Below are 21,920 nucleotides of genomic sequence, written 5' to 3' on the forward strand. Positions count from 1 at the left end.
TGTAATGTTGCGTTTTTTTCCCTAATCCGATCAGCCAATCTTAAAAGTGGCTATTTTATTGAATAGGCTATTCTACCTGTACAGCAGACCACAACACACAGTGAAAACAATACTGGATTTTTAAGTTAAGTTTAACTCACCAATGCTTAGTGCTATCAGTGGCAATTAGGCCTAGGCGATATCATCCGCAAATACAATATCTACTTTCACTGTTATGCGGATGATACGCTATTATACATTCCTTTTAATCATAGCGATCTGGCCAGCTTAAGCACCCTCAATAATTGCATTTCTGATATCAAGGGCTGGATGTCAGACAATTTCCTCCAACTCAATGATGGTAAATCAGAAATTATTGTTTTTGGGCCTCAAGAGACTATTAAATTAGTTCAGGGTAATCTCAGTAATTGGTCTTCCAACATCAAACAGTCTGCTAGGAACCTAGGTGTAATTTTTGGCTCTGAACTTTGTTTTGAGGAGCAAGTGAACAATGTTGTGTGGTCCTGTTTTCTTCAGTTAAGGAATCTGTCCAAGATCAGGGCATTTTTGTCTTTTGCAGATTTGGAGAGGGTAATCCATGCTTTTATTACTTCACGCTTAGACTTCTGTAACTCTTTGTATTCATGTATTAGCCAAAAGTCACTCTCCCGCCTGCAATTGGTTCAAAATGCTGCTGCAAGGCTTTTAACTAAGAGTAATAGGCGCGACCACATTACCCCCATTTTAGCCTCTCTTCACTGGCTACCTATTAGGTTTAGAATAGATTTTAGGATTCTGCTTTTAAGTTTTAAAGCGCTACATGGTCTAGCTCCCTCATACATCTCAGACCTTTTAACCCCCTATGAGCCGAAGCGCAGCCTGAGATCCTCTTCTGTTCTGTTCCCTCTGCTCGGCTTGTGACTAAAGGTGACCGGGCGTTTGCAGTTAGGGCTCCTAACCTCTGGAATGCCCTGCCTGAGGATCTGAGACTAGCTCTGTCTCTACTTTTAAATCTCTTTTAAATACTTTTAAAAGACTCATTTTTACATCAAAGCGTTTTATAATGATTTTACTCTATGTGTTCTTGTTGCTGTAATTGTTTTATTATTTTATTGGGTAATGTGTTTTATTGTTTTATTAGTTCATTTTATCTTTTTATGCTACCTTCCCTGAGCTTCATATTTTTTTAACTGTTTTATTTATATTATAAATAAGTTTATTATTATTATTATTATTATTACTACTACTACTACTACTACTACTACTACTACTACTACTACTACTATATGTAGCCTAGGCCCTAAGGCAATGTGTGTATACATTTGTAATGGTAGTGTGGTACGCTTCAAATGTAGGGTAAATGTTAGCCTATATGTTAGGTCTGTGTTGTTTGAAGGCCATCAGGGACCGCGATGGAAATAAGTCAAGGACTAGGTATCATTTCTAGTCGATAAATTCTAACATCTGTCATTCTCTCTCTATCTTTAGATTATTCATTGTCATTGACACTAGCTACAGTACACGCCCAGTAGGCCTACCTGTTGGGCACTCTCTGGAAGTGAGTATATCACATCTTTTTTTTGTTGCTATTTTTTTGTTGCTATAATTTACAATCAATCCATTCTAACCTTAGGCCTAGCATGAATGGATCAACTGGCCACGAGAAACCTGGTTAATAGGAATTATAATTGCAATGATTAGCCTACACAATTCTTTGCTTATCAGTGTATGCTCCACGTAGGCCTCCAAGACCTGCACTTTTATGGTACTGCAACAAAGTGTTGCTGTGTGTCTTCCTGTACAGGCCCTAGCCCATTGTAGCTACATACAATGTTTAATTTATTCAGCAACACGTTAAATAACCCTGCATACTCTGGTCTGTTTAAAAAATTCAACCCAATACAATGTGCGCTACAGACCGCACAAGCAGGAATGTCCCACAAAAAAAGCAAGACAGCTTCCCTTTCGCTAAATAATAATTCTCATAAAACTACTATACACTAGTAGGGATGTGCCCGAAAACAAAAGTTATTCGGAAAGGCACAGATAATGCCTTGGAAACATATGTTTTCTATCCGAAGTCTCATAACGAAACTCGTTATTCGGAGGTGGAAAAAAACATGCATCCGCATAGCCTATTGTTGAGAGCACTTAAACTTTAGATGGCAGCAAATAGACATGAACACCACATCACTGGGAGTATAGCAATCTTGTCCAAGATGGCCAAGAAAGTGTGCGAGGCCTGTGTGGGGGCGATGGAGAAACGGAGAAGATTGAGAGGACAGAGCATAGAGGTAACGAAGATGGCTCATCGTCATAGATCACTCACTTCAGACGTAAAAGAAAGACAAGTATCTTCCTTCGTCTTCCTCTTCTGATATGCATCAGAACATAGGCAGCGCCAGGTTGAGAGAGGTATAGGTATTGAGGTACATGTATGGACTGACCAGGCGCTCAGTATGCTGTGTGGTCGTGTTTACCTTCAAAATGTATTTTTATGTACAGTTGTACAGTGTTGTAGATGTTTTATCAAGCCATGTTTTGAAGGACATTTGAGTTGCATATTTTTTTAAACGATTGAATAAATTGGGGAATTTTGCATTTTTCAATAAATGTTTATACATTTTCTATATCGGTTTGTGTTGTCTGTGTCTTTTTCTGTTGAGGAAATCATTTTGTGATTTTTATGAGTACTGGGGTAATCTTTTATCAATGTCTATAAATGATTTGTACATTATTAGTTCCTTATTAACAAATACTTTCTAAATCCTTTACAAAGGATTGTTATTATTATGAGGTGTAACCCAATTAATTATGCAACATGTTAACAGAAATTAATTTTAAAAAAAGTTTTTTTTTTTATTAATCAAATTTTGCCCAGCGGACCCCGTAAGCGGTAGAGAGTAGGTAGCACAGAATGAGTAGGCCAAGTCTACCTCAGACATATTGACAAACTCGGTCGCAAATTGAATTGCGAATTCAATACTGAATATATTTCTCGGATTGAATGATAGCTTTACACATAAGCTATTGCAAATAATAATTTAATAAAACAATATATTGACTTATAAAGCCACCTTTTGTAATGTCTATTCAATACTTTCCGTGCCTGCCACAATAATGTAATGTCTTAATTTAAATCTTCATTTGGGGGCATTTCCCAGCAAAAAGATATATATATATGCGATTAATTAGATTGATTAATTAATTACAGATCAAGTAATTAGTTTTGTTTTATTTTAATCGATTGACAGCCCTAATTGAAACATACAGTAAATTGCTCTGGTTAAGAGTCTTTTAGACTAACCCCAGGTTAATAAACAGTTTTATTTGAACAGATCACCATGATGATGTTCTTATTTGGAACATCATCATGAATATTATTGCCATAATCTGAGGGAGCAGACAATGACACATGCACATACCTGTTCCTTCTCCAACATGTCTGCTTTTCTCAATATTTTCATAGCGTAGATGTGTCCTGTGTCTTTTTTCTGAACCAGGCGGACCTGGGAACATATATATGAACACAAGGCATGAGTCCAGCTATTTGGTCTCTCCAAAGTATTAACAACTACAAGCTTACAAATGCATTACTAAGTGTGGCACTGGGCAATACACAATTCACACATTTCTCCTACGGTTAAGCTTAAGCATTCGACTCTTGTGGTTAGGCCTTACACCTGAGTGGTTAGAGTTAGGGTTACTCCAACAAAAAGCACTTGCACAATCGAACTCAGTACCCTTTGGGTACAACAACAACTGCTCCACCCACAACCTTGCATGGTATTTCTTAATTACACACACCATGTCTCCTTCCAATTGCGTTTGCATTGCAAACTACATTGCATAGGCGTTTCCTATCCATGTTTAACCAGGCCAGGTCCACCTGGCTTATGTGAGTGGCTGGCTTGTTTCTGTTCAGGACTGGTAGGATGGAAGCTAGTCATGCCACTGAAATAGCTGTGAATTGACATGAAATAATGTCTGATAAATGAACATAGGTCTTGTCGCCTGGAGACATCAGTTCCAATGCTTCCAATGCTAATCCAGCACAATAAGAGCAGGATAGCCAGTTAGCTCATGAGCTCACAACAACTAGCAGCAGCTTACATAACATTAATGGTAGCGGTCAGTGGCTAAAGCAGTTACACTGATGATTCCTATAACGTTACCCATTTTGCTGCAATTGGTTCAACTTCTGTTTCTGGACAAAGGTAAGGAATAAACCCAGATAACACAAGGCTAGCGGACCTACAGCGGGTCCCCGATGGACAAGTTGGCGGACCTCCGGCGGAATCCCCGATAGATGTTCCACCACCATTTCACTAGTTTATTGTCTATATCCTAGGCCCATTGGCCCTAGGCTTATGGATTTCTATTGCTAAATTAACTTACTCTGAACATTTTTTTGGTAACCCTTCCTTTCATATTCCCCCAATTACTAAACATTTACCTGGTAAATAGATGCAATGTTTAGCCTAATATATAATGGGTAATTACTTAGACACCTATACTGCAGGTATAATTTCAAAACAGGAGTATTTCAAACGTTCAATTACTGCACATAAATTCAATTACTGACATAGCACCACCAGGTAACCACATTTTTACATAGCTTCTATAAAATCCAGTGACAAAATATCTCCAACACCGAGGTTTGAACTCCTGACCTTTGGCATGGGAGTCAGGCGCTTTATCCACTACACCACCAAGGATCTGGGGGGTATTCCAGTGAAAGTGGGTTTAGTGAAAATCCTGACTTTGTTAACCCTCAAATGAGGGAAAGCCTGGGTTTTCCGTTCCAGGAAGAGGGACAACTCAAACTTGTGAAAGAAAGACAACTCAAACCCGTTCCAGAAAGCGAGTTCACTGAAAGCGTGGGTCGGTTACCATGGTAACTCATTCTGTCAACCTAACCTGCTCGCTAGCAGGTTTTTTCTAAAGATCCTGACTTTCTCTCCGTCTTTCCCTACCAGATGAGGAAGCGCCAAGTTTTCGTGAAGTTTTAAATGCATGCATGTTTCACCGGGAGAGGATTTTAAGACTGCGATGGGATATCTTATCATTCCACAGATATCCTATCATTCCCCAAGGATTATCTAATAACGTTACCGTTTTTCTGCAAACTCCAGTATGTATCTAATTCTCTGACCTGAAATCGCTATTATAATACTGCACAATTCACATCGTGCCGTGCTCTTACATCAAAGCAAATTATGTGGGCTGCCCTGCGTTTCTGCAAACGGGAGTTTATTTATATAACATTGGCGATGCAGAACACATTGCGAAAGCTACTGTGTGTCTGAGCCATAACTACGGAAAGTGTCCCTTGCTCTGGACACCTCTGCCCATGAAGGAGGAATTCCACAGAATAGCAGGTGACTATGTTGAAAGCATTCAGTTGAAGTTAACGACGATATTTTACATAATATTCTGGTAATGCTGCAACCTCATTGTGCCTACTATAAATGAGTGAACAGGAAGTCATCCGCAGCATTAATGTGCAGGTCATCGGTGCAGGTAGCCTACATTGACTAGGCTACTGTCTGAAAATTACAAACACTATTCATTCATATACTGTATACAATATAGCCTACATGACCACTGATTGTAGGGCTTATAATCTACATAGCCTACACGCACCTCCACACAAAATTCACGCATGCATTACATTTTGTAGCCTAGGCCTAACACATCTCACTCCATTTGTATATTGTATTCGTATTTTGTACTAATTTGCACCGTCTAGTCCCTGCACCCTTGTCTCCATCAATGTTATGCAGTATATTGACCAAAGCTAAATCCTAGTATGTTGTAAACTACTTGGCAATAAACCGATTCAGATTCCGAAACTAGCCCTCAGTCTTTGCACTTTTAAGATTGTGTGTGATGCTGCACACATTATAACAAATGTAGGCTAGGTTTTTATATGCCAAGTGTGCTTTAATCAACATTAATCAATGAGATTCCACCACTTTTCACCTGTAGGCTAGCCTAATATTAAAACAGTGTGGTTACATGTTCACTGAATAAACTAGAACTTTGACTCCTACGGATTTTGTGCCCGAAATCACCATGCACGCGATAGAACTTCGACTTTCACAGGGGTGATCTTTTGTTGTCTACGGTTGCCATGGTGAATCATTGTATCGTAGCTCTACTGATGATGGCTTTTCATAGTTCTCGTGCACGAGCTTAGCTCAAGCTGTATATAGTCAAGGTTGATTGTGCCAGCGCAAATCAGCCGGGAACCGCGTTTCTGGAACCAAAATTTCGGGGTTGCCGATGTCAGGATGTATCAATTCAAACCTCAGGGTTAGAAACAGGCATTATTGAACCCGCTTTCTGGAACAGGCCCCTGGAGAATGTGCGGTGTCCTAGTGTTTTTGTTTTGGTGTTCTGGGACCACTGCCTCTTGTGGTGGCAACATAGAACAGCAGGTCAACAACACGACGGAGGGAGTGAGGGAGGGAGGGAGTGACAACCGGACATTTGCCATATTTGGTGCGTCGCCACGCACAAAAATGGAGAACAGGCTGTTGTCTCACTCTGATGTAAATGTTTGATTCTCATGACTGACACCTCATGCGGATTGATGACCAAAAAATAATATGTAATGTTTGAAATGTAAGCAGTGGTATTGATTATAAAATATTGTATGTTCTTCTCTCCATTCTTCCAAAGCAGAGCAGCATTCCACGCACTAAAACCTTTTAAAAGGTGAAAACACACTTCTCCAAAGGCGCCTCTTCCAATGACTTTAAGAGACTCAAAGTCATCTAGGCCCAGCCGTGTCCTCTTAAGCCGAAGGAACTCGGTCTCTTTACGGGCATGTTGGGAGCGGCGCATCACTTTCTGCAAAGACATACAGTTAGTTAGTGTAGGTGCATGTGATTGACAGAAAATAGACAGCAATCATTTGTCGTAAACTTTCTCTAGAAGGAAATCATATTTAATTTATTTTACAATAATTCAAGATCACCGCTCAACCTGGCAAATTCCGCACACTTATAGTAGATCAGTGCAGTGTTTCACTTTTACTGTGCATCCGGAATGTATTTATATCTTTTCAATTTTTCCACATTTTATGTTACAGATTTTCCAAGAAGGATTAAAATCTTTTTTTCTCAAAATTCTACAGACAATACTCCATAATGAGAAAAATAAAAAAATAAAAAATTTCCAAGTTTAGCAATTTTTTTCTTAAACACACTCAAAGATCATACTGTATGTGCATATGTATTCACACCCTTTACTCAATACTTTGTTGAAGCACCTTTGGCAGCAATTGCAACCTCAAGTCTTCTTGAGTATGGTGCTACAAGCTTGGCACACCTATTTTTGGGCGGTTTCTCCCATTCTTCTTTGCAGATCCTTTCAAGCTCCATCAGGTTGGATGGAGAGCGTCGGTGCACAGCCATTTTCAGATCTCTCCAGAGATGTTTAATCGGGTTCAAGTCTGGGCTCTGGCTGGGCCACATTCACAGACTTGTCCCAAAGCCACTCCTTTGTTATCTTGGCTGTGTGCTTAAGATTGCTGTCCTGTTGGAAGGTGAACCTTCGCCCCAGTCTGAGGTCCAAAGCGTTCTGGAGCAGGGGATCTCCCTGTACATTGCTGCATTCATCTTTCCCTCAACCCTGACTAGTCTCCCAGTTCCTGCCGCTGAAAAATATCCCCACAGTAGTTTCAAGAGTTCAATATTGGTTGCATCAGACCAGAGAATCTTGTTTCTCATGGTCTGAGAGTCCTTTAGGTGCCTTTTGGCACCTAACTCCAAGCGGACTGTCATGTGCCTTTAACTGAGTAGTGGCTTCCATCTGGCTGCTCTACGATAAGGCCTGATCGGTGGACTGCTGCAGAGATGGTTTTCCTTCTGGGAGGTTCTCTCATCTCGACAGAGGAACGCTGGAGCTTTGTCAGAGTGACCTTCGGGTTCTTGGTCACCTTCGTGACCAAGGCCCTTCTCCGCCGATTGCTCAGTTTGACCGGGCGGCCAGCTCTAGGAAGAGTCCTGGTGGTTCCAAACTTCTTCCATTTACGAACGATGGAGACCACTGGGCTTGTAGGGAACTTCAATGCTGCAGATTTTTTTGTACCCTTCCCCAGATCTGTGCCTCAATACAATCCCGTCTCGGAGGATTAATTTGACTTCATGGCTTGGTTTGTGCTCTGACATTCACTGTCAACTGTAGGACCTTAAACAGACAGGCGTGTGCCTCTCCAAAGCATGTCCAGTCAATTGAATTTGCGAAAGGTCTTCCAATCAAGTTGTAGAAAGAACTCAAGGATGATCAGTAGAAACAGGATGCACCTGAGCTCAATTTTGAGTGTCATAGCAAAAGGAGTGAATAGGTGTACGTGATACTTACCTTTTTTTTTATACATTTGCAAAAAAAACAAAAAAAAACAAATTCACTTTGTCATTATGAGGTATTGTGTGTAGAATTTTGATGAAAAAAATAATTTGATCAATTTTGGAATAAAGCTGTTACATAAAATGTGGAAAAAGTAAAGGGATATGAATACTTTCCGGATGCACTGTAAGTGCTGAGCTTGAGTCTTGACTAAATGGGAGGCATTTCTTTGCAGTTATTAAGTAAACTGCATTATTTCCATAATCCCCCCTGACAGATACAGTAGCAAATGCAGGACCAAAAGGTGGGTAGACAGCCCGTAGACTAGCTTTGTCCATTAGTGGCTGTCCAATATTTTTGGTCTTTTCATACCTTAATAGTCTGTACCTTGGATATCCAGTCTGTCCAACAATATCAGGTCAAAGAAATAAATTGAATAGCCAATGGCATTGTTCCTTACACTAGTGGAAACCTACCTCCTCATCTGGCAATCCCTCCTCATCCATGACCTTCTCAAGCTTCTTCTGCCTGGGAAAAAGAAGGCAGTTATTCTCAAGATAGCTGTAAGTTACCACAGTACATGTAGTGTAGGTTGGAAGGCCACCGACTCCCTGGCACAGGATTCAAAGCTATTGCCAGACTGAGGGAGACAACTCAAATTCCTGCAGCACACCGTGAGGACCACTCTTATCACTCTGGTCTCCGAGTCCACAAAGAACATCCTCCTGTTGGAGCTGACAGTCCCTTGGGAAGATTGGATGGAATCCTGCTTTGTGACAAACGAACGAACTAACTTAATAACACACCCAAGTGAAAATATACCCAATAAAACTGTACAGAAGAGCAACTTTTCCTTTTTGTCTCCAAAAGAGACATGATAATACCAAATGATTTCCCACTTTGCCAGTATAAATAGACTTACCTCATCTCACGCTCCTCATGCTGCGTCAGAAGAGTACTGTAGAAGTTCTCCAGTGTCAGCTTGGCTACAGTTACCCTCTCTCTGGTGTGGTTGCTCATGGGAAGGGCTGCTGCAGTCCCTCCCATCATGGCCATACTATCCTGTTGGCCAAAAACAAAGACTACTGTTAAATGCGCAAATCAAACTCATACACAGAGGCCCGAGTCATTTGATAGTATCAGTCAGACTAGTTAGACAGACTCTCCCGCCTCAGAACTTAACAGAACCTACATGTGATCTACACTGCTGGATCCAAACGACAATCACATCGTGTTTGAATTATTAGCAGTACAACCTTACTCCTACCTCTCATTGGGAGGCTCATGGACCTGCCCCGTGATTTGGATCCACTACAGAATTTAATGGGTCAGGTGACCAATTGCTTACACCCCTCCACCGAGAAAGAGAGAGAGAGAGGGAGAGAAAGAGAGACTTAGTCGTCTAGTGAGTGAACTTGCTGCTGCTGCCATTGAACAGATTTGGTGAGGAGCAGTATTTATTTTGCGTTTTGTTTCAAAAAGAAAGTTTCATTTGAATAACACTATTGAATGTTGGAGTGAAGCTCCAAGGGAAATCAAAAGGAGGTCTTCACATGCAATTCATCTGGCTCGCTATGCAAATAAATACTGCTCCTCGCCAAATCTGTTCAATGGCTGTGTGCTTCTCCAGTCACCATGGTGACATAGCAGCAGCAAGTTCACTCACTAGCCAACTGCTAAATGGGCGTAACATGATGGCATATAAAAAGAAAGTCCTAATTGAGTCACGTGACGTGGTTGACAAGAATGGCTGCGTAAGCAAGAGATGTTCCCATCCCCACTTATAATTAGCTTTAAAACTTGACAAAGAGCCAAAACAGATTTGATTTGTCTGGCTAAAAGTTGGCAGTATAGTGCAACAATGCCAAACACCACTCGACAATCCACAAACCCCTCCCAAACCAGCTCCGAAGGAGTGAAGGCTAACGAAGCGGCTAACGCTTGCCTAGCTAGCCAGAAGAAACCTTGTGACGGGCCTGATGCTAATGATGCACCTGTTGCTAGCTCATTCCCCGAGGAAGTGGCCGAAGAGTTTGCCAAACTAACGGCTCTAATCCTAGAAAAGTCAGATGCCCACAACAACAAATTAGAGGCTATACAGTTGACTACAAGTGCAACCGATGGCAAACAAGCTGATGTTGCCGACCGCATCTCTCAAGTCGAGAGCCATATAAGCTTCCTGGAAGAGGCTAACAAGAGGCAGCAGGCAAACCCCGGTCACAGCCACCGAAGTGGAGGCCCTCCTACAGAAGTTGGATGACATTGAGAACCAAGGGCGAAGGAATAATCTATGTTTTTATCGTGGTTCCAAAGGGCAGAGGACACCTTGTCATTCCTAGGCAAAATCAAACCAGAGATTCTGAACATTGACTTCCCAAGGGGACTTGCAATTGACAGAGCACACAGGATCTGGACATTTCGCAAAAACCCGGATTCTGAATGACCCTCACCAGCGAGACCCATCATCGCCAGATTCCTGAGATTCCAGGACCGCAACCACATTACAGAGGCTGCACGCAAGATGGGTAAAGTTATCTGGAAGGAATATCGCTTCATGATCTTCACTGACTACTCCAAGTTGGTCACTGAGAAGCATATGAAGTTCAATGAGTGCAAGAAGATGCTCCATGAGAAATGCACCAGCTTCTCTCTCGACTATCCGGCAGTGCTCACCGAGAGATCAGCCCAGGGTCCCTGCCAATTTGATGACCATAAGAAGGCACTGGCCTACATTCGCTCCCTGTGATAAGTTCCAATTGGTTAACAGCGTTCTGCACCTTATCACAGTCATGGGAGAAAACACGGTGAGGACAGCAAAACCTTTATATTGAGTGATTGAGGATTACTGATTTCCACTGTAACAATTTCTGGGAGTGAAATGGTCCAAGTTTTAGCCTATGTTTTACATTCATGCTGGGTCTCAATTACGGGCCTCTTGGGTCAACCAGTTTGTTATTTTCCACATATAGGGTCGGCTTAATGTTTAAATCATTACCATAATTAAAAATGTTTTGCTCTTTCAGTGTATACAATGTTATTAGGATACGCTTGTGTCTGGAATGAGTTCAGAAGCACGGGGGGGGGGGGGGGGGGTTCCTATTGGCAACTTCTGGTTCTAGTTCCAGGAATCTTTCAAGATGGATGCCTTAGTCACCTTGGGTGCTTTTAAAAATAAGCTAGTGGACTATAAAGCCGAGTCTTGTGTGTATTTTGAATAATGCTGCCTTCTGTGTATGTTGTTGTTTGTTTGTATATGTTGTTTACTTTTGTATGCTGTGTAACCAGTGCACCATCTAAAATGAGACCTTGGTCTTAATGGGTTCCCCTGGATAAATAAAGGTGAAATAAAAAAACAAAAAAACAAATGCAAATCACCAAATCACCAAACCCCCCCCCCCCCCCCCCCCACCAGTTCTCCTGTCTCATATGCTCTCCTCCCGTCTCCTCTCCTCCCATCTCCTCTCTTCACCTCCTGTCTTATTTCCTCACCTCTTGTATCCTCTCCTCCTGTTCAATTTCATCCCATAAATTTTTCTGGAAAGGTTGCTTCAAAATGACTGTTTCATATTGGTGTTTCAAATTTCCACTTCACAAGAGCTACTGTTTGTTGGCCTATTAATCACATCGATTTGGTGCCTCCGTGTTCGAGCTTCGTTTTGGCCATGGTAGTGTAATTGCTAGGCGCAAACGTAGGTCTTTTTTGGGGGAAAACACCGAAAAACGCAGTAGTGTAATCCAGGCCTTAATCCTAATCTGAAATTGGAGGCAAATAGTAGGTTGTACAGGACATTTTAGAGGGCTTTGTTTTGAAATGCCACATCAGAATGTCCTCAAAGTCTCTGGGTGATACCCTGAGGTCGTCTGCTACCACTCTGAAGTGGAATTATACCAGATCCTCTTCTCCACCCTCGAGGAGAAAGGCGTCACTGGCTCTGCATGCTCCCTGCATCCTACCTGAGGGGCTGCTCCTACCAGGTGACATGGTCGATGTCGGAACCACATACTCTAGGGTCTGTCCTGGGTCCTCTCCTTTATTTCCTATACATAACATCTCTGGGCTCTGTCATTCGCTCACATGACTACCACTGCTATGCCGATGCCACCCAACTGGTCCTTTCATTTCCCCCTTCTGATATGCAAGTGGAGACACGCAACGCTGGGTGCTTGGCTGACATCTCGGAGTGGATGACAACACATCACCTCAAGCTCACAATCTGGACAAGACTGAGCTGCTGTTCCTCCCGGGGAAGGGCTACCCACACTGGGACCTGGCCATCACCATTGAAGACACAGTGGTGACACCGACCTGGACTGCGAGAAATCTGGGTATGACCCTGGATGACCAACTGTCGTTCTCCGCACATATCACATCCGTCACACGCTCCTGCAGATTCATGCTCTACAACATCCGGAGGATTCGCCCTTTCCTCACTGATGAAACGGCGCAGGTGCCCATCCAGGCCCTGGTCATCTCCCGCCTGGACTACTGCAATTCCCCCCCTTGCTGCCCAGATAGCAAGCGGATCTGGGCCATATATGGGCCGGAACTAAGCCACAAGTGCCAGATCTGGCCTGTATATGGCCCTGATCGGATTGCTGTCTGGGTCGGGCCCCAGCACCAGCCATTAAATCCCTGGAACTTGTCCAGAAAGCTGCTGCTCACCTGGTGTTCAACCACCCCAAGCTCTCCCACACAACTTCCCTTTTCCGTTCCCTACACTGGCTCCCCACACACACACACACACACACACACACACACGCGCGCGCGCACACAAGCACACACAAGAAATCCCAATTTACCCCTGGTCGTAGTGATAACTGACTTCAGGAAATAGTTGTCCAGCTAATTTTATAATCTCACCCAGGAAAACGAAAGTAGCCTAGCCTATATAGACCACAACAAAAAAAATCTGAGGTTTGATTGGACTGGCCAACGGTGCCAAGATTAGCCTACTGATGAAGATCAGGGGCCCAGGGGCCCAGATGTGCAGACATTTGTCCAAATAGCCTAAGCATGTGGCTTGCATTGGACAATAAATTGTTTTATAAACGCATAGCCGTGGTTGTCGGTGTTTGCACCACAAATCATGATGTCTAGGCTAGTCTACATCATCATACTAACAGATCCTGAATCTGTCACGCTTCGTCCAGCTGGCAGGGGGTTGTAAAGTGAAGCCACCGAACAGCTCCAACCAGCTGGGTGATTGTGTAATGTAGCCTAACGTTACAGTTCAGTTCAGGTGTAGGCTAGCCTACGTACCAGAGAATATTAATGACGATGAGAATCAAGTAAATTAGTGTATCGAAATCTGAAAACCCACAATCTAAAACCTTTAACGTAGATCTTACCTCCGGCTCCTGCTCCAGAATCAATTATGGCTAGCTGCCCAGCCCAGCTTCAAAATGATAAGAATTCTAATAGCCTATAGCCTATCTGCAGAAATGTTGACGAACGTGACCAGTTGGTTATCCAACGTTACAACTGCTGTCTCGGCATGCACACTAAATATGAAAACGAATGGCTGGGCGTTCACACAATTCCGCAAACGAAAATACAAAATGTAGGACCTATACGGATCTTCTGTCTCCAATGGTATTGCCTACATCTGACCTCTGAATTCCATCCCTGTTTATAATGATATGCTGTGCTTCCTACTAGATGGAGAACGAACGCGCATGACGTTCGCGCATAGCAGACACCGGGTGCGCTTTATTTATAAGCGGGCGGGAGCCTAAAATGACGTTGGCGTTGAGGGCGGAGAAATCTGATTCAATCAGTGCTGACAAAGCCGGGGCGGCGAATGTTACAGTAGTGAGTTGTAGAGTTGACAGAATTAATCTGTAATAATGACAATATACATCAACAGTTCAATGTATCCTCATGTCAAAGAGCAAACCAGGACCCGCCCATGATCGGGAAACTGTCCGCCCGGCTGCAAAAGTTAAGGCCACTACAGGGCCCATTTGACTGCGCAGTCGAGGACGGACGGGTAGGAGCCTTGCACATTGCATTATGGGCAGGATCGATGCTACTCAGCCCAAACCGTCTGGCTAGATCATGGATGTATTAATAGAACGGGCTAGATGCGATGGCCTGTGTATAAGGCTAGTTCCCTTAAATGCAGAGAGCGGTCAAATCCTAACCGCAAATGGCCTCTGCGTTTATGGGAACTAGCCTTTACCGTCCTTCAACACAGGCCGTAGCTGTAGGCCTATCCCTTCTAGCCACGACCGCCCAAACCATTATACACTATATGGACAAAAGTATTGGAACACCTACAGGAGCTTTTATGACATTCTATTCTAAATTCATAGGCATTAATATGGAGTTGGTTCCCCCTTTGCAGCTATTACAGCTTCGACTCTTCTGGGAAGGCTGGAAAGGTCAGACAAGGGGGGACCAACTCCATATTAATACCTATGAATTTAGAATGGGATGTCTAAAAGCTCCTGTAGATGTAATGTGTAGGTGTCCCAATACTTTGATCCATATAGTGTACCTCAATGATGTAGGCCTCTGTGGGTCCAGGGCGACCCCCTCCTGAAGAAAATGTTGTAAAAATCAATATGGTCTAGGCACAGCAAAATATATTAGAACTAAATTAGTCCCAGAAAAGACCCTGCATCAGGATGAGGATGCATGTCCCAAAGGAAAGCGGGGTGGGATTACCTGAATAATGCTGCAATTGATGTATCAAAGCTGGCTAGCTACTGGAAGGAAGTTCTAGAGTTAGGTGATATTAGAAATAAGTTTGACTTTACATGTACTTACCCTATCTCCTAAAAGGACCAAAGGAGCTTTCAAATAGACAGGACAGCATCGATCCAATTCTATGGAACTCTGTGGCTGTATGGGCATCTATATATTTGATAAGACGGTTGAGTATAATTTAAAATATGTCTCAATGTAAGAGGCCAATGGGAAGGGGATACCGTTTATTAAAGGGGCACACCAAGATTTGCAATATTGTAATCTTGTTTTTGCACTTACTGGGACTGTATCAGAAGAATGTAGCCATTATTATTATATATATAATATATATATATATATATACTGAAATATAAAAATTTGAGCCCACAGCGCATCAAAACATTTTACTGTAAACAGTACTGTATGCAGCTACAGCAAATACTCGCTCAATAAATGTCCAATGTTCATGAAAACAAAATGACAAGATTTTCATGACATGATAGATGTAGTGTGAAAATGTTCAGAATTTTATCTCAAAAACCTTTTTTGACAGCATTCTGAAGTCTATCCCCTCAAACTACTATTGTTCATACAGGAAAAAATACACTACCCACAATCCTAATAATAAATATCTAGCTGTGACATACTTTTTTAGGTCAAACTGCAGCTTCTCACTTGGCTCAAACAGGAACATGACCCCCCTTGTCTGGTTGTGAGTTCAAGCCCCGGGTGATGCAGAATAAACATGCTATTGCCTACTCAGGCATTGTCTTTTGTGCTCCACTTGTTGATTGTGTACCTTAGTTTTATTGTTTAGTTTTTTACCCCTCGTGGTGCCTTTAACAAATATTTTGTGGAAACTGATGAAACCTCCACATACACCTGTGACATTTGCATGCAACCCTTGATTGCGTGTCAGTGTGAAACCATCTATGGCTTCTCACAGCAGGTAGCTCAACAAGAGTTCAAGCCCAGGGGGATGCCGAATAAAAATGCTAATGCATACTCAGACATTGTGAAGTGACATGATCACAAAAAATGAAGGTTTAAATTATGGTCTGGGCAAATACGTGAGCACATCCTCATGTATTTGTCATTGTCTCGTTTTCTTCCTCCTCTTATGCCTCATGCACACTTCCTCATAGTTTTTTTGTATTGTGGCAACCCAGAGGACAGGGAAGACCACACATGCCAAAATGGCAGTGACATACAGAGACAAGGGAAGCAAGTTGCAGAAAATAGCCAGAGGTTTGTCTCTAACAAACTTAGTGTTAAATGAAAGCTCTCAAACAAAATCCACACGAGGCAGTATGCTTTCTGCCTCACCCCTCTTCTCCCAGGCTTCTTCTGGCCTGGCCTGGCCTGGGTTTTTGGTGAGATGACGTGGCTGATTGCTGAGGCAGGTGTGGATAATCAGCCCAGGTAGTCATTAACATGCCCACAACCTGTGGGGTTCTGGGAACTGCAATCCCACAGCTAGCAGCCACTTTGTAGCACAGTCGGCCATTTTGGGTTGTGAGGGCCCCGGGTTGCCACAGTATTCTATCAAAATCCGATCATGTTTTTCATGTAAAACAAAATGTGTGTGTAAAAATTATTATTATACACGTTCCTTATTCCAGTGGAGGGGAGACCTACTGTATGCTCGCACTCTCTACTCAATATTGTTCTTTAAATACACATTCGGCTCACTGGATATACCTACCAGTGCACTGTACTTAAGCCACAAACCAAGGAGAATAAAGTGATGAGAAACGTTTAATTCAATCATACAAACCATGGTTGATGTTAGGCATTTTGAAATAAATATTTTGTACGGGGTTAGTCAGATGATGAACAAGCAATTCCAAAACAAAGAAAAACACAGCAATGGCAAAGTCAATAATAGATTATCCATTCTGTTAGAAACATCCTTGTCTGTATGGGAAAATCAATAAAAGCCTTACCTTCTTAAATCCCCTAGCCATTATTAGAAATAGCTCTGCTTCTAACTTCCCAAACACAAAGGTCAGAGGAGCTTTTCAAAGATTCACCAACTCAAGAAAAAAAAAGGTGTTCGAGTTCCACCCAGTGGTCACATCAAGTGTAGCCGGTGTATGTCTTTTGAAGTTGGCATCTGGTGCAAGGTGTGAGACTGTCTTCTCTTTGGTTTTATAGGATCAGGACTCAGGAATTGAGGGCTGGCTGAGTCCTCCACTACGGGTGCGGAGTTGGGACTGAGCAATGTCAGCCAGAGCACTTTGAATCTTCTCAAGTAACAAGTCCCCACGGTACACCACCTCCTCCAGACGAGTGGCTGCCTCATGGTTCTCTTCTTCCAATTGTCTTAGACTGGCCGCCTGAGGATAGAGAAAAAAAACAGAAACAGTCAAGAGGAAAGGATGAGGAAGATGGAATATGATTAAACAAGGGGGAATAGAGAGAGGACAAAGCAACTTTCTGAATAGAGATTCCTTAATAATAATAATAATAATATTTGTATAGCACACTTTAAATTACAGAGTAACTCTCAATGTGCTTTACAGGCAAAGATAAAAACAATCAAATCAATAGGTCTGTAGGCTAAGACAGGAGAACATTGAGTTGAGCAGTATGCACAGGAATTTAAAAAAGCAAAATTGGGGCCAAAGGGATTAAAAGATGCAGAACTGGGAATAAGATATTAATTCAATGATTATTCAGATAACCATAATCGAAAGATCGACAGCCAATCAACACCTTAGACCCTGCAGGGCCCTATGGAAAGGCAGCGCAGAACAAGTAAGTCTTAAAGTAGAATGCTCGTTGTGGGGAAGCTATTTCGTTTCTAAAGACGTTTCTAAAGATCATATTACAGAGGCATGTGAAAAACCACAACAAGCCCTCGCTCTATGTAAGCACAACTAGCGATTCATAAAGACAGATTGATGAAAACAACCGTTTCGCGGCAGAAAATATAGAAGCTCCATTCTCAGTGCCCCGTCCGCCGCCATTACATGGATATACTTGGCTCGCGCTGGATTTGCTGCTGCGGCTCTCTAACGGCCCACGCAAATCACACCTGAAACTAACAGAGGGTGGGGTGGGGCCTACATATGATTAGGCCAGCCCAGTGTCAGTATAGAAAATGGACCAATGGGCCGCTGTCCCTGCTCTATGGGCCGTTCGTTAGCTCGTTTTTTTAGATCGGCCCACAAGTAGGTCCGGCCCACCGGCCCACCGCCCGGTACGCCACATGGCCAGTCCAGCCCTGGTGGACAGTCGGAGCTGGGATTCGAACCACTGACCCTTCGATCACTGAACGACCCGCTCTACAAACTGAGCTACAGCCGCCCCAAGGCAGCAAGAGAGTCCAAGTCCCTAATCATTACTGGGAGCTGGTTCCACATTAGGGATGAGACGGTATACCGTAAAACGGTGAACCGTGGTATAAAATGTCCACGGTATTAGAACCGTGACATTCCCTGTGTTTACGGTATTACGTTTACGGTATTACACAATAATGCGCTGCCGAAACTTCACATTTCAAGTTGCTTGCAACAGTTAATTTTGTAATTTAATATAAGCTTGCTATTAATAAACTGACACACTAATGTTCAATAAAGCTGTTTTCCTTCAAAGTAAAATACGTGGACCCAGCACAGAGAAAGCACAATCTCCCATGGTCGCCATCTTTGTCTGGGGGACAGTGAGGAGGTTTGAGCTGCCTGACCTTCAATGTAAGGTTTCTCAAGCCATGTTGTTCATATGCAAGGGCAATGGATTCTGGCAAAATCAGACTTAGACCCGGATAAACTATAAACGGTAAAGTTGCTGATTTGTGTTAGGTAAGAACAAAATATTTTCACCGGTAGGGTTAGGGTATGAAAATGTGGCCCTATGGGGGGGACCAACAAGGCACTGACACCTACTACCCAAGTTCCCAGTCTTATGTGTTCTAAGAGGATGCAGGTTAGGCTGTGAAGGTGGGGCGAGGTGTATGCTCCAGGACAGTTGGGGTTAGGATTTTATTATACCGTTTAGGATGTCAACATAAATGGGGTTGACACTGTGCTGTGGCAAGAATCAGGTTGTGTGAATCACTGGCACTTCTCCATTAGGCTCAGGCTGCTGCCATTCTCAAAACTACAAGTTCTTTCATATAGAATCTCCCCATACCTGCAGAGCTGCAGTGGACTCCTCGCTGGGCAGAGAGTCAATGAGCACATCCACATCCTTAGCTGTCCGTGCGATCAGCGCAGCAAAAAGCTGTGCATATTCTAGGGAGAGTAAAAACACACTGTTTCAGAACATTACACCTACACTGCTCTCTTCCGCACTCACGGTAGAGATGTCAGATTTAACTGGTCTGTCAGATTTAACGGGCCGCCACTTCACGCGGGTGGTTAGTTTAATCTCGGCTTGAGGGTTCGTCACACAACAGCAACGATGTCTGGTGTCGGAATTACGGTTGCGAGCTGATAGTCAAGGAGTTGTCTCTCCCCTTCGTATTGCCGATCAGACAGGATGTGTGACGAATCCTCAACAATTAGTAGGGGGTAATTGGACACTAGGTTAGGGTCAGTTGGCTACCAAATAGGGTGAAAATGGGATAAAATCCTATAATCAATTTATAAAATAAAATGGTAAATTTCTCATGGTAAATTTCTGTAAAGTTTACGGAGAGTTACCGGAAATTTTCCGGCCCTTTGCAACCCTAATCAGAATATGTGGAAATGTAATGTTAGCCTCTTTTAATACAATTCAAACTGTGCTTAGAGTAAATTATTTTTACCGGATATTATGACTGGAGAGATTCAGATGTCTTCAAGACTCCAACATATTAATGGAAACCCTGGGTCAGAATACATGCATCTCTAAGACCTGAGCAGGTCTAGCGTTCACCCTACCTTCGGTGGGGTTCGATGGCTGATCCTTGTTGATGGCAGTCTGTATGTTGTTGAACGAAGCAGGGGGCGCACACTGCTGTAGCACCCCGATCGCATTACAGAACTGGTCCGCAAGCTAAACATAAAAGACAAAATTAAAGACAGGTGGGAGAGTCTACATTTAACAACATAAAAGTAATATGCATTGTCTGTGCTCAATACTTTTGCTTCCTGAGTGAGTCCAGATCACTTACTCCCAAGACAAGGTGTGTGGAAAAGCTATTTGTGTTCACACTGGTCTTTTAAGTAGGAATGCACTGCTTCTTGGCCGATTCCTTTAAGAGTCTGACCTGCCGATTCCGTTTTTTGGGGGGGGGAAGTTCTTTCTATAAACTATAATTGACAGCATACACAAACATGTAACTTTTCTTTAATGGAAAATATAAATTCATGCGTATGTTAATAATAAAACTGACTATTAAATAACTTCTCTCCAAAACTGCAATGCAAGTGACCTTTGACCCTATCAGTCGATTGACGATTGTAGCAAGCAGGGGATGTCCCCCTCAATATAGGGAGGGAAAGTAATCTCATCGCCCCCTAGTGGTAGCATTCCTAATGCCGAGAGAATAAATGGGATTTCTCATAGATACATCTTTTGAAAAATTATATCTTGGTCGACAAGTTAGTAGAATGGTCAAAAGTTAGTAGAATGCCTTAAACGGCAAATACTTGGAGACAAACTTTATTGATTCTGGTGATCATAGTTGATTTTCAATCACAATCCGAATTATGAAAATATTTTTCTTAAATTCCATTGACTGACTGGAGGAATGGATCAATTTTGAAAATTTGAAAGAAGGCGAAATACTGTTTGAAATTATCACGGTTAAGGCAAATCACAAATCCCTTAGTTTACTAACTTTGCCCAATGTAGGCTTTTACCATCTCAACGGGGTGCAGCTAACGATTCTGTCTGTCAAGCTAACTGAGCAGTAGGCTACACTTAAGCCACAAAGTGACAATCGTGTGTGTCAAAAGGTCATCGAAAATTACCATCTGATAGCTTTTTAGCAAAAACGTTCATGTCACCGGATCCACCTAGCCACTAGGAAACGCTGGTGTATGCTCCCAGGGTTGACAGAGTCACGCTACTTAAACGTGAGGCTCTAGTAAGGACTTTGCATCCCAACATAGTAATCAATGTATCTAGTGCTAGCTACACAAAGCTCAAACCGGCCCCTGGCTAGCTAGCTAATGTAGCTAGTACTAGCTAACATAGCTTAGCTCGCTAGCTCTAGTCTATACAAGAAAGCTACAATCTGTACATTGCCGTTTGCTAGCTAGCTATCGTCACGGCCATTAGTAACTTGATTGATGGCCATTTAACTTATTTAGCAACATCTTGCCTTAAAAAACAAAAACAAATTCGTACCGAATTAACAGCATCTTGAAGCTGCGTTAGTCGATCCGCCATTTCGGAGGAAGTCGTCCTCTTCTTCTCTGGGTTTTCTGGCGGATCGCAAACAACTTCAAGGTGCATACCGCCACCCACTGTACGAGATTGTGTAACATCATGTAATTTGCCTATTTCTTAATTTTACTCACCTCACTCACAGAAAGTTGCCTAAACAATAATGCCTTCTTGCTGACTCCTACCCCCTCTCCCTCTGTTACCAGTAATTCCGATAGATCCCACTTCCGCCCTGCCTCTCTGACTTTATCCCGTAGCCTCTCACCAACGGCTGTACTTCCAGCCACTATGTTAAGTATGGCCCCGTCCCAATGTCCACCCTAAACCCTCAAGCCCTCACAGACTTATTGATGTCAGCTGGTAAAACGGTTGAGTGTGAGGCTGCACGGCCTCGAAATGGTATAAAACAGCAACAGAGGAGATGCCTAGTCTCTTGTCCCCATCTCACTCTATCTTTCGGTTCCTGTCCCTGTTTAGATTGGGTGTTGGGTCTTCGCTTGGCCTGCCATTTGCTACCATAGGACCACCATGCCATTCATGTGGGAGACGGGTGCTGCTATGGAGGGACTAT

At 42.8% G+C, this 21,920-nt stretch overlaps 2 protein-coding genes across 2 annotated transcripts in view; both read right to left on the reverse strand.

Moving 5' to 3' along the window:
* stk38l (serine/threonine kinase 38 like) overlaps positions 1-13,788 on the reverse strand; it is a 29,412-nt gene extending 15,624 nt beyond the window's left edge. Inside the window, exons 1-5 of the mRNA XM_084447535.1 lie at positions 13,687-13,788; positions 9,260-9,399; positions 8,814-8,865; positions 6,715-6,837; positions 3,405-3,488 (exon numbers count right to left, since the gene is read on the reverse strand). Of these exons, the coding sequence (XP_084303661.1) occupies positions 3,405-3,488; positions 6,715-6,837; positions 8,814-8,865; positions 9,260-9,393 (393 nt within the window). The 5' untranslated portion in view covers positions 9,394-9,399; positions 13,687-13,788. The remainder of the gene's footprint in view (positions 1-3,404; positions 3,489-6,714; positions 6,838-8,813; positions 8,866-9,259; positions 9,400-13,686) is intronic.
* Positions 13,789-16,799: 3,011 nt separating this feature from the next.
* med21 (mediator complex subunit 21) lies at positions 16,800-21,383 on the reverse strand. Its single transcript, XM_084447607.1, has 4 exons — positions 21,311-21,383; positions 19,897-20,011; positions 19,166-19,266; positions 16,800-17,367 (listed from the first exon to the last, which is right to left on the reverse strand). The coding sequence occupies exons 1-4, from the start codon at positions 21,350-21,352 to the stop codon at positions 17,188-17,190; spliced, it is 438 nt and encodes a 145-aa protein (XP_084303733.1). The 5' UTR covers positions 21,353-21,383; the 3' UTR covers positions 16,800-17,187.
* Positions 21,384-21,920: the final 537 nt, after the last annotated feature.

This window comes from Borostomias antarcticus (genome assembly GCF_949987555.1).
Source record: "Borostomias antarcticus genome assembly, chromosome: 13".
In the NCBI taxonomy this organism is placed as follows: domain Eukaryota; kingdom Metazoa; phylum Chordata; class Actinopteri; order Stomiiformes; family Stomiidae; genus Borostomias; species Borostomias antarcticus.